The sequence below is a fragment of the Cavia porcellus genome, unplaced genomic scaffold (assembly GCF_034190915.1).
Source record: "Cavia porcellus strain 051 isolate PalLab524CR breed Dunkin Hartley unplaced genomic scaffold, mCavPor4.1 scaffold_15, whole genome shotgun sequence".
Taxonomy (NCBI): Eukaryota; Metazoa; Chordata; class Mammalia; order Rodentia; family Caviidae; genus Cavia; species Cavia porcellus.
Genome location: NW_026947498.1, coordinates 74,534,623 through 74,547,787, shown reverse-complemented (window position 1 = coordinate 74,547,787; position 13,165 = coordinate 74,534,623). Strand labels below are relative to the sequence as shown.

Genomic DNA, 13,165 nt, shown 5'->3' with positions numbered 1-13,165 from the left:
GCTGACCTACCTTCTAAGATGACAATATGTAATCCATTAACTAGTGATTTCCTACTGTTCATTTTTTTTTCTGTAAATCTGTATAACTTGTACCCTTTCCCTGCTTTTTTTTTTCTTTTCTCCTTAAATAAAATTTAAAAAAAAGAAAAAAAAAATAGAAGCTGACCTACCGCACGATCTAAAAGGCACAAACTTCAAGTACACACTCAAACATTAGGTTCACCAGGCACGGTGGCACATACTTGTAATCTTTGCTCTCGGATTGCCATGAGTTTGAGGCCAGCCTGGGCTACCGGGTGAGTTCACAGCCAGCTTGACCTACATAGCAAGACCTTGTCTCAAAAATACAAACTCAAAGAAATAAACATTCAGTTAAGCAGATGCACAAAATAACGGACAAACACCAGTGGGGTATCTCAATTCAATTCACTCTGTAAACTTTGATACAGGTGTGACTATTATTCCCATGTGACAGAAGAGGAAACTGAAGCTCTGTGCGGGCAGGAGTACCACAGCCAGGATCTGAACCCAGAACCCATTCCAAAACAAAGGGCAGGGTCCTCTCACGGCAATATCCCTTTTCTACCTGAAGTCCCCCTTGAATCCGAAGGGGTCTTGTTTCTCTAGCAAACTTCCCATAGCGCCAGGTCCCTGGAACCCCTACCTTTGGCTGGCAGGGAACAACCACCTGTACTCTGCTGTGGAGTCAAGCATCCCAGAAGACAGCCTTACCTTGCCTTTAAACAGGATCACCGGGCAGACAAACCGTCCTCTGCACCTGGCCATCTTGCTGCGGTTGATGAGGTCCTGCAGCTTGCTCACCTGCACGGTGCTCTGAAACCTAACATGGGGTGGGGTGTCAGTCTGGCTTTGCGGGGCACTCTGGCCGTGTGTCTGTCCATCTGCCCCCCCCCCCCCCCCGAAAGCGGGCAAAAGCTGGGAAGAAGCTCAGTAGACATTTGGTAAATGCAGCGACTTCTAAATTTTTAATCATGATGACTAGACGTTTCAGGAATACTGAAAGTGCTTATTATAGGAATTAAAATCTAAGTTATCCCGATTTTAGGGCCTTTACAGTGGGCAAAAAAGATGCTAAAGACAGTATATGTGGAAGACAGAAACACACGTAAGAGCCTGGATACTGACTGTGCCCACAGTGTTCACAGCTCATTTCGAGGACAAGCCAGTGTCCTGGGCACCCTAGGAACTGCAGGGCCATTTCTGTGATCTTCATTCAGGCAGCACCCAGTCTACACAGCTCTACAGCCCCACGGGACAGGGCACACGGAGCAGCACAGGCAAAAGTGGAGCTGCCCATGACACTGTGGCCTCCAAAGTGAATGGGGCAGGGTGAGAAAGGAGCTTTCTCCTTTCTCACAGCCACACCACGGTGCTCACTGCCTCCACACCTTGGTCAATGCTGCTGGCAGCATCAGCACGAGGGGCAGGAGAGCTGGAGGAGGCCGCACTGCCATGTAGGGGACTGTTCAGAAGGGAGGTGGACACTCACATTGTCTCCTCGGAGAGCTGAACATGTGTGTCACATGGCGGCAGAGGGTCCACCCCTCCTAGGGACCTCCCTCCTCATGGACATACGTGCATCTGGAAGCCTTTGCTATGAGCTATGTCCCCAGCCCCCCAGCCCTTTTAAATTTTTTTCCCCATCGTTTTAAACTTTTTGAGCTAGGGACTTCCTAAATTGCCCAAATTGGGCTTGAACCTATAATCTTCCTGCCTCAGCCTCCCAGAGTGCTGGGAATACAGCTGTGCCATCAAACCTGGGAAATATTTTCTTTTTTTTTTTTTTTTTGGTCTTTTTCCTTTTTATCGGCACCAGGGATCGAATTCAGGACTGCTGCTTGCAAGGCAGGCGCTTATGCCGCTGAGCTGAATCCCCAGCCCCGTATTTTCTTTCTTGAAGAAAAGGAAACTTGAAGAGGCTGAAGGGCCTTCTTGAACCACCTCCTGCTAAGAACCCAGATTTCCCCCATCACTACAAACCCCCCCCCCCCAGTATCTCTACAGAGTTAAAAAGGCACCTCAGCCATGCCAGGAACTGCACACCTGTAATCCCAGCACTTGGAAGGCAAACTTGGAAGGATCGCAGTGAGTCTGAGACCAGCCTGGGCTACACAGTGAGCTCAAAGCCAACTTGAACTACCTAGTGAGACCCTGATGAAAAAAACAAACCCTAAAATTAAATAAATAAAAAAGGCTGGGGATGTAGCTCAATGCCAAGTTCAATTTTCATCCCACATTGAGTCCATCCATTCAGCAAACTCTCCTCAAAACTGAAAGTGTCAATGGGTGTGGTAGTGCCCGTAATCCCAGCACTGAGGTGGCTTGGGCAGGAAGATCTCAAATTTAACGCCAGCCTGGTCTACACAGGGAATTCAAGGCCAGCTGGATTACACTGTGAGCTCTTGTCTCAAAACAAAAAAAGCAAACCCCAGTGTCAACAGCACCACAACCAGCATGTCCCTCCAAAGTCTCCTGAGTGCTGAGCTGTCGTCTATGCCGTTTTGGCAAGGCCAGGCAGCGGGCCTGGTTTTCTACTCAAAGCACCATCAGTTTCTGTTCTCTACCTAGTTCCCGTTTCTCTTACTTCTCGCCCTTAGGATCTTTTTACTGCAGTGCTAAGCAGTGAGCTGTGTCTGCATGTGACACTTGTATTTGAATGAGAAATGGAATCTGGCATACTTATGTCTACAAACTATGTACTGAAAGCTTTGGCAGAATGTTATCACAGGGTGATTCTTTTTTTCTTTGCTACTGGGAATTGAACTCAGGACTCTGCACTTGCCCAGCGGGTGCTGTGCTGCTGTGCTATGTCCCTGGCCTGGGTGGGGAGTTTCTTTTGACTTTTATTTAATTATCTGACTGAATTTTGCTTCGTATAATTTACATACAAGAACTATTTTCATATAACAAAGGAAATACTGTTGTCATAGAACTCCCGATGGAAACCTTTCCAGGACCAATACCATGCCCTCAAGCCAGATTGGTTGGTCCTTGTACATATAAGCCGCCCAGCTTCCTGAGGTCCACGACACTTCTGCTTTATAGACATGGGACAGAGGGCCGGAGATCTAGCTCAGCGGCATAAGGGCCTGCCTTGCAAGCAGGCAGTCGTGAGTTCAATCCCCGGTACCAATAAAAAGGCAAAAGAAAAAAAAAAAAAAGATATGGGACAGACACTGGACATGAAGCACGGCTCCTGCACACACTATCTCTGTCAGTCATCACTAGGCCATTTCACAGGTGAAGCAGGTTTACAAAAACCGCGATCAAGAGCCCAAGGCTGTGGGGCAGGCATGAAGGGGCCGTGTTCCCAAGGCCTACTGGGCACCATTGCACCCAAGATTTAACTGCGACCCAGCACCTTCCCTCTGGCTCTGGTTCACTGACCGCTCTCTGTCAAATCTAAGGGTACGGACCTCACCTACCAGCCTTTCACTAGGTTTCTGGGGTCTATTGTACAAGGGCAGTTCAGTGAGTGCTTGTGAACCCCACCCTAGTCACTTGGGCTGCTATTATTGGACAGAGGGCTGGATTGGGGAAGTCAGTTAACAAAACCACACCACTTCCTGAATTCAGTTCTACCACAGTAAACCCAATCTAGTTAGTGTCACAGTAATTTGCAAATAATATATACAGCAGCTGGGCATGATGGTGCACACCTGCAATCCTAGTACTCTGGGCGGCTGATTCAGGAAGATCACAAACTTGAGCCCAACCTGGGCAACATAGCAAGACCTTGACTCAAAATAAAAAAGGCTGAGGATGTAACTCATTGCAAAGGCCCTGGTTTCAATCTCTAGCACTAAGGAAAAAAAAAAAAAAAAAAGGAAAAAGCAGCAGCAAGAATTCTACTTATCTAAAATATCCAAACTTTCCTGCCTTTAATGAATAGGCACTGCCCACTTAAAATCACTTCAATCCAACCGCAAGGCCTGACAAGGGTGAACTCCTGGGGCTGCTTCCCAGAAACGTGTTGTGTAGTGGCCCTGGTCTGGACAGTGAGACCCCACCAGGCAAGATGGGGATAAGAAAGCTGGGAGAAGGTGCAGCGAGCAGAGCCAGGGGTTCCAGCTTCTCACCACCACAGGGATCCTGGGCAGAGGCAAGCTGCTTACACAGGCTTCACCTTTGGGACAGAAGGCTGGTGTAGGGAACCCAGCACCTCCACTAAAGAGAAAATCAACAAACAGTAGTTCCCTTAAGGGGTAGAGCGACTCTGAACCCAGCTTTTTTCCTTATGAGAAAACTGAGTGCATGCGTGGGCTGGTCCTGAAGGGTTCTGGATTGCAAGGAGCTGGGCGGGGACACAGAGAGCTGAGATGCTATCAGAACTCCTGCTGTCAGCATGAGGCAAAAAGTGCCGGCCCCAGGAATGAGAGTAGAAGGGCTGCACAAAGCAGGAACAGCAGCTCTCCTTCAGAAGAGCTTACCGGGCTCTGGAAGGTGTGGTCAGGAGACAGGCCACAGTAAGGGGCTAGGGCAAAGCCCAGTCTTTAGGGATCCTCGAGGAAGGCCGAGACCTGATTCTGTGATCCTCACACAAGTGCTCAGGGGATGCACCCACCTCTAAAGGCAGGTGCTCTCACAGCCTGGGAGCCTAAGCCTTACCCTTAAACTCCTCTAGCCAGGGTGTTCCTCTCCGTGTCACCCTTGGCTAGTGCAGTTCCCGTGCTACACCCTGAAAACTCCAGGAATGCGGACTCTGAGAAGCCCAGCTCGGAAGGCCCAGGACAGCCTGAGAATCTGCACTGCTGCCGCGTGCTCAGGGGCTGCTGACACAAGACCACTGCCACACAATCCACAAGTCCACGCAGCTTGGCCCAATCACTAAGACCTGAGAGCACGAGTCAGCCCTTCAGGAACTTCTGGAAGTTACTCATCCTGGAGATGCCAGCAGCAAAGGCTTTGCTCTGAGCTCTCCACAGCTGTCTACACCAGGTGGGTGAACCATATTCCCCAGACCTGAGTGTGCACTGCAATCCTGTGGGTGTCATCCATGCTGGGGAGGGGGTTTTCTGAAGTGCACTTAAGGCCATGCTGAGCAGCGAGGGCCTGCCCAACTACAGCACAACTGCTGCCAGAGCCTCACAACACCCCACCTGTGGCTGAGATCACACAGGGAAGGAGGGCAGATGCTAGATCTCTTCACAACCACAGCACACAGCAGGAGCACCAAGACAGTGAGAGCAAGCAGGAACCACAACACCTGTGATTGGCTAGTTGCAAGTTAAAAAGCTACCAGTTAGCAAGTGCCTAAGGCCGCCTCTTCCACCTGGGGGCTTCCTGCCTGCTCTCTTATTCCTAACTCTCACAATAAACACACTAGGGCTGGATCGGCACTGTGTATCATCAGGAACTGCACAGGCCATTTTCCCAGAATTTTAGTTAGTCCTAAAGCACTAATTAAGACAAGGCGAGAGATTAGTGGTGAGAAAACTGACAATAAAGAGGCTAAATAATTTGTCCAGCATTAGTTACACAGCTCCAAATGGGGAGGTAAGGTGTAAATTCAACCAGTCTGACTAGAGCTTATGTATATATATTTTTGTGTGTGTATGTGTGTTTGAGACAGGTTCTCCCTATGTAGTGCAGGCTGGCCTTAACTCACTGATATCTTCCTGCCTCAGCCTCCCAAGTGCTAAGATTAAAGCTGTGCACGATCATACCTGGGTCAAACCTGTGTTGACATAGCATACCTCCCCCTCCCCCTCTTAAAAAAAAGGGGTGGTGGTACACTCCTAATTCCAGCGTTTCCAAGGCTGAGGCAGGAAGATAGCTGAGAGTTCAAGGCCGGCCCTGAACTACTTATTGAGACCCAGCCTCAAAACAAACAAAATGACAGTGAAACTGTACAGGGAGATGAAGTATGAAGCCAGCTATTATGGGACAATGCGCTCTAGATTAGGAGCAAAAAAGAAGACAGGGCTGTGACTCCCACCTGACCCCTCATTCTATACTGTCAGCCTGCCAATATGGTTTATTAAACCTTAGGTAAAGAGGGATGCCAGCGAGTCCTTAACACATGTGAAAGAGTCTGCTCTGCCCAGACAGGCATAATGGTCACATGATGCTCACATGTCCTTCTCCTTCTCAGAACTCTCATACTCCAGGAACACGATGTACCGGGGGTAGTGGCCACAGATGTCCCCATTCACATTTGGAATCACACTGAAACAGTAGTCCCGGCCAAACAGCTCCAGACATCTCTTCTCAATGCGCTCAACCTGCACAGGGGAAGAGATGGGAGCCTTGTAAGACTCTAGGGTTCCAAAGGTGGGAAGCAGCTAACAACCCGCAGAGGTCACTGGAAGACATGTGCCTGTGTGACTGTTACTATTCAAGGCGGAAAGAGACATGACAGTGGGTTCCAGTATTTCGGGGAGCAGGAACCCGTGTGAGAGGTCCTGCGCCCATCCACACAGAATGTGAAATCGTGTGGTCAGTGTTTGAGAGGGTCACAGCTTTCATGAGCTTCTAATAAGCCCACGACTCATGTAAGAATTTTTGCTTTAGGTTACTGTCCCCGGCACTACTCCACCCTTGGTGGCAGTTTCTTATTCTCCAACCTTACACTAGTACCTTAAGCTCTACTCAGTGAAATCATTAGTACACAGCTGTACACAGAGCGGTTTCCTTATACACTACTCATTTATAAAACAAAGCACACCGCCTCTCACTGCAATTTCACTTTCAATCCAAGGAAAGGCCTACTAGAAAACACTAACACCTGCAACGTTTCAAGAAGTTTGCAAGAGGTCAGACTTCTGAGAGGCCTCAAAGAAGGCTGCAATGAAAATAAAGTGCGACTCATGACAAACCTAATTTCTGGGGGAGTGTAAGATGGAAGAGGGTCCAGACCCTCCTGAAGACAACTCATGGTGTTTTAAACCAGGCATCCTAAAATTTCAGACCATATTAGCATTACTAAGAAGCCAGATGCCTGTAATTCCAGCACTCAAAAGGCTGAGGGAGGAGCACTGCTGTGAGCTCAAGGGAAGCCTGAATTACACAGGGAGATTGTCTCAGAAAAAACCCCAAAACTAATTTAGCATTTAATCACTTTACTTTTCAGCGATTCTCTACAATTAAGATAATTTATTCTAGATACTTTTGAGAGGCGCTCACGATGTAGCTTAGGCTGGCTTCGAACTCACAGCAGTCCTCCTTCCTGCCTCAGCCTCCTGAGTGCTGGGATTAGGGGTATACGAGTCCTTTTTTAAATACAGCAATCCAAAGAGAGTGAGAGTAGTCTTCCTGCTCCACAGAAGGAAAGAGAAAGACGTAAGTCATGCTGAGGTCTTAAAAGGAGAAACCCAGTTCACATCTTGGCTCCCTTCTGCCCCGCTACCTCGACCCCTTCGTTCTCACCTCTGACTTGGAGAAACCCTCCCTCCATTTTCACGAAGATTTGAGGATTTTGCCCTGACACCAAGGCCGCCTAGTATCGGAAGAACTAGCCTCACTCCTTGGTAACCCTAGCCTCTGACCCTTGACCTCTGAACCATTTTTTGGGCTCGCTCTCATTTTGTGCTTGTTCAGCCGCGTCCTCCGCCTGCGAGCCCAGACCCTGGAAGAGTAGTCCCCCTCCCCTTTCTAGGCAGGTAAGTTCCACTCCTCCCTTCTGAGGACCGAGCCCCTGGCCTCAGTCCTTCCACTGGAAGTCCCCTCGCCAGGCGGCTCTCTGCTACCGCACGTCTAGGCTCACCTTGGAGCCGCTTGCCCCGCCACCGTCCCTGGCCCGGTACTGAGTCCGGGAGAACTCCTCCAGCAGCTCCCCGAGCCCTGGCTCCTGCGGCAGCGGACTGCCGGAAGAGGCTGACGGCCCCTTCGAGGAAGTGGCGGCGGCCCGAGCGCCGGCCATGCCCAGCTCCGCGTCCGTTCAGGGCGTCTCCGCCAGGGCCATGGGACCTGCAGCACCGAGCCCAACTCAGGAACCTCCCGAGCCACCCCGGCTGCAGCCTTCCTCTTCACTTCCGGTCCCGCCCCAACTTGCCGGATGTTTATTGCGGCAATAGCCAATCGAAGCGCGGGACTCACGCGCTAGCCATGATTCCCTGCCCACTCCTGACGCGGAACGGTCCGAGTGGTTTCTGGCGGGGGCCGCAAGGCTCGCCGGTGCCTGCGGCTCCGCCCACAGGGTTTCCCCGGGGATGCCGGGTTGAACCATTGGGCTGCCATGGGAGGGGAGTCACAACGGGAAGGAACCATTGGCGATCCCGGGGGAGACTGAGCTAACTGTGGCCCGTCGGCTGCCATGGTAACAGCAGTAATATTGAAACCAAATGGCAGGAAGTGCTTTTTTTTTTTTTTTTTTTTTTTTTTTTTCCTATGCGGCTCTATGCAGTGATCATCACTCCTACTTTAGTGAGAAAAAAACGGAGTCGATGAGACCAAATTCCTGGCTTGAAATTCTGTTTGAAAAGTGGCTTTAGTCTTTTTCTTTTTTTCTTAATGGAATATTTCAAACGTTGGAAAAAGTGGATGTAAAAGCATTGACATAGCAATTTAATATAGGTCCTCCAAATGATATAGGGGAAATATTATAACTCCTAACCTGTTAGATGACTGATATCCTGAGTTTGTATTCCCCAAAATCGAAGAATGAATTCTAAGGAACAAACGAGGTTAAGAGTAGGAAATGTTTATTCTTCAATTTTAGAGAACTCGAACTTGGTGTATCAGAATCTAGCAGTTTGGGAGTTACAGTATTTCTCTCATATTTGGAGGTCCTGATAGCTATCATTTCTATAACAAAAACAGAGACACAGATAGGCCAAGTGACTTGCCTAAAGCCACAGGTTTTATGGGTTGTAGAACATATTCAGCCCCAACACCTGTTAAGTAAGTGCTTTTAATCACAGCGTTGATAGTTGCCAGAAGCCAGATCTGTTTTCTAACTGGGCCAGCCAGGGTGTCCTACTAATGGAATGCCTGGTGATAATTTCATCTCAAACATTATGGGGGGGGGTCATTTTATTGATTGATTGATTGACTTTTATTTGTTTTTCGAGACAGGATCTTGCTCTGTTGTTTACACTGGCCTTGAATGTATTATGTAGTGCCCTTGAATTGTCAGCAATCTTCCTACCTCAGACTCCTAAGTGCTGGGATTACAGGCATGTACCTCCATGCCTGGCACAGCTCCTGGAATCTGATTGGCTTCCTGGCTGTCTTTCCTCCTAATCCTGTATTTTTTTCTGGCTATGACTCCCTCCTCCTTTGGAGCTTGGGAGGGGCCTTACAGGAAGGTATTTTAGGTTTAAAGGTTAAGTAAAGTGGGAAGTGTGATTCTTCTGTTAATTATGCCACAGTGGGCCTTATTCTTCCTCTTTCCTTTTTAGTCTGCCTGGAGAGGATGAAGCTGACCTTAGTAGAATTCTCTAGTAGTTTTTAATAAAGCTCAACAAAGCCTCCATCCTATCTTTTCCCTACCTAGGCTGTCCCTTGTCCCTACACTATGTAGTCTAATCTGGCATGAATTTGTGGTGGTGCCCTTGCCACAGCCATCCACCCAGTTTCAGGGTCATTTTCAAGAAGAGGTAGGATAGAAAAAATAAAGTTAGGTACAAAGGAGACAAGGAAATTGAGATTTTAAAGAATTATACTGTAAAGTAAAACTACAGCTTCAAAACACAAGCCTGATTATCTTAAATGAAGACAGCTCAGGCTTTTCATATCTTCTAAAGCTGTAACAAGCAGCAGTTACTCTGCCAGCTAGTTAAATGCTCTTAAAGCAGCTGCCACTCAAAGCAGAGGACAAGTTCCTTAGCACCTTTTGGTTGGTCAGTCCCCATTGAAGCCAATGGAATGTTGACCAGACAGGCAGCTGGATTCCTGTCCAGAGACAAATCTTGTTGCATGGAACCATGAAAGCTAGGCGCACAACTGAGAGATAATTCTTCACTGAAAGCTGAGTCCTAAAAGGCCAACTGGGTAACCAGCAGCAAAAGTCTCCGTCTGTCCATTGTCCCTTCCTGTAGTCTTCAGTGAGGTAAGAACTCACTCTTCTAATATCCTCTTCTAATCTATCTATCTTCTAATATCCTCTGTCCCAGAGTTACCAGAGACAACACGGTCAGATCTCTCTCTTAAACGTCCATTAAGAGTTAAGCTCAGGTTTGGACTTTTCTTTCTGCTAGTAAGTCAGAAATCTCAGTTTTTACTCCAACTCACTGGGAGTTAATTTTAGAACTCTTTAGCTAGCTACACCACCTTGTGCACAGACGGCCTCTCCCTCTAGGAGGTCAGCCTGAGGCAATAATTTGCCCTTCACTCAGGAAAACAGCATCAGAGGAACTATTTACACTTGTGCCTTATGTATGCTAAGAGTAAAATAAAAAGGTTGTAGTTTTTCTCTTCTTTCTTGTGCATGTAGAAAACTGATAAATGTGCCTTCATTAACATGTAAGTTATAGTTGAATGACAGATATAAGTTTAACCTGTGAGCATCAGCGATAGAAATTTTTGAAAGCATTTTGAGTAAAAATTAGCCTTGGTAAACCTCAGCCTGCTTGGGAAGATTGCTTAGATGATTAGGTAGATAACGTGTTTTAGAGACTTCTTCACCCTGGGGCATGGGGCAGCGCTTTACTTGATTCTATAAGTGATTTTGCACAGGCTGATAAGTGCTCCAATTTACTCTTTGCTCTATTTTCCTCACTGTCTTTTAAAGAATTGGAAAGTAGTGGTAAAAATCTCCTGATTATGGTTCTGCCAGCAATGCTTTACACGTGACTGTTACGGCTGGGACCAATTGTAACTTGTGCTATTATACACACATGCTAAGGTTAGCAGCATGAGTTTCCAGGGACAGCAGGGTGATGACCTGGCAAAAGTGGCTAGTCTGACCTGGTCTATCTTCTGTTCTCTTGAGAGCAGCTACCTGCTCTAGAACAGGTCACTTTGGGCAACCCTTGAGGATATAGAAATCAGTAGAAATTAAAGGGGATGCCAATTATTTCTCTCGCATTTAGGATAGGAGACTCAATGTCAAAATCTCTTCCTTGTTTGGAATATATTCTTTTTTTTTTTTTATCAGTTCCGGGGATCGAACTGATGACCGCCTGCTTGCAAGGCAGATGCTTATGCCGCTGAGCTAAATCCCCAGCCCCTGGAATATATTCTTAATCACTGGAAAGTGTTCAACCCTTGCATGTTGAAAAAAACCCATTTGATATTTTTCTGTACCCATGTGTGGCTTCCCTATGCTTTCAGAGACAAAATGAAATGCAGGGGGAAGTACTGATTATGATACTATTTCAAAACTAGAATTGTAAGAGGAAGGAAAAATGGTCAGAATTACCTTATGTTCACTTTTTTGCATTAATAAATAATCTTTAATTGTATTGAAAATGCAAATATAAACCATGGGAAGAAAATGGAAAATATGGGACTGTTTGTGTTTGTCTGTGCTTTTCTTTTTTAAAAAAATTTTCATTTTTTAACACCAAGTACACTTATTAGAAAATAAGAAAGTTATGAAATATCCTCATATATTTCCTTAAGAAATTAGAAATAGGGAGAATTGAAACGATGGTGGATAGATAAGAGCAGAATACAGAGGCTCCCTGAGATAGACAACTCAGGTGCTGAAATGAAACATTGTGGGGAGGCCCAGACAGAGGGAGATGGATCCTCTCAACCCAGTAAGAAACTAAAGGGAAAAGAACCAGTCAAACATGGGGTCCTGGGGATAGTATTGAATGGAGCAGCTAAGATTCGGTGCTCTCGCTGCAGGGCCTGAACTCACTCGGCTGTGACTCATCAAGCCGCCCAAATTCCTGCTGCTTCAACTTTCTGGAACTGCTGTTGTACTGAAGTGTAGTCGCCCTGAAGTCGGAGGTCGGTGAGCCCAACAGAGAGGAATCAGGCAGGACTGGCAGAAACAAGGAACAGCCGTGACTTCAGTCAGTTGTTCCTTTCCCAGACCAGATTGGTGGGGTATGCTTGGCTTGGGTCATGCCCCTGGCTAGGACCCAATAAATTGTCCCAAACCAATTCCCTACATGTGATGCACACCAATGCAGTGTAGGCCTCAGCAGTTTGACTGACCTGGAGGGGAGGGGCCAGCATATGCTGCCCCTGTTTGCACCTCAGTAGAACACTGGAGTGGGCAGAAATACCTAGCCAGCCTCTTCAGAAGAACCATAACTGACAGGGAAAGGGACTGGGACCTCCTGTATACACCTGTATGAAAGAAACCAAAAACATGACAAGAGGAAGAAACAAGAAAAAGTCCCCAGACCCTAGCTCTGAGAACATTGATCCAGGAGAGGTAAATACAAAAGAGACTGAGGGCAGCACACATGCAATACCAGACATGGCATCAGTGGGCATAAAGAGATATCTTTAGGACCTCATAGACAAGCTCAAAAGTGAAATATTTAATCAAGTAAAGTAAAATCTAAGTAAATTAATAAAAGAAATGCTAAGCACCTCTCAAGAAGACAGAGTCGGAAGATTGGAGGAACACTAAAAAAGGAGAGAAATGTTTGATGAAGAAGATGAAGAAAATATAGAATACATGAAGCAGGTTCAGAGAGATTACCCGGAAACAAAAACTCCATTGAAAGCTGGCAAAACTGCTTGAAAGAAATAAAGGATAGACTATCAAAACTTGAAGACAGGTTTACAATGTGTGATCATGAAAGGAAAAAAATTTTTTAAAATAACAAGGAAACAAGCAGTAACAATACAAAAGCTAGAAGACAACAAGAAGATCTATAACTTAAGATAAAGAATGTGAATGAAGAAGCAGGGATACAAACAAAAGAACTACAAGGGCTAGTCACAGAAATAACTAAGGAAAATGTCCCAAGCATAGGAAAAGGAAATGATATTCAGATGTATGAGGCATACAAACTCCAGCCACCTACAACCAAAACAGAGCTACACCCAGGCATATAATAATCAAGATCTCGGAAATACAATATAAGAAATGAATATTAAAAGCTGTTATTGAAAAGAAACAGATCACTATAAAGGAAAACCCATCAAAACTACGGCAGACTTCTCAACACAGACCATCAAATCAAGAGCTTGGAATGAATTATTCCAAGCCCTGAAAGAAAATAACCACCAGCCAGATTGATGTACCCTGAAAAACTGTCTCTAGAAGTTAATGGAGAACCAAGATGCTTCCATG

General features: G+C 46.5%; 1 protein-coding gene across 3 annotated transcripts in view; it reads right to left on the bottom strand.

The window, feature by feature from the left end:
* Mtmr14 (myotubularin related protein 14) overlaps positions 1-8,000 on the bottom strand; it is a 45,126-nt gene extending 37,126 nt beyond the window's left edge. For 2 of the 3 annotated variants that reach the window (XM_005001102.3, XM_013146328.3), the window contains exons 1-3: positions 7,727-8,000; positions 6,097-6,245; positions 733-841 (exon numbers count right to left, since the gene is read on the bottom strand). In XM_005001102.3, the coding sequence (XP_005001159.1) occupies positions 733-841; positions 6,097-6,245; positions 7,727-7,882 (414 nt within the window). In that variant the 5' untranslated portion in view covers positions 7,883-8,000. The remainder of the gene's footprint in view (positions 1-732; positions 842-6,096; positions 6,246-7,726) is intronic. The other variant, XM_003464133.4, reaches the window with a different exon arrangement.
* Positions 8,001-13,165: the final 5,165 nt, after the last annotated feature.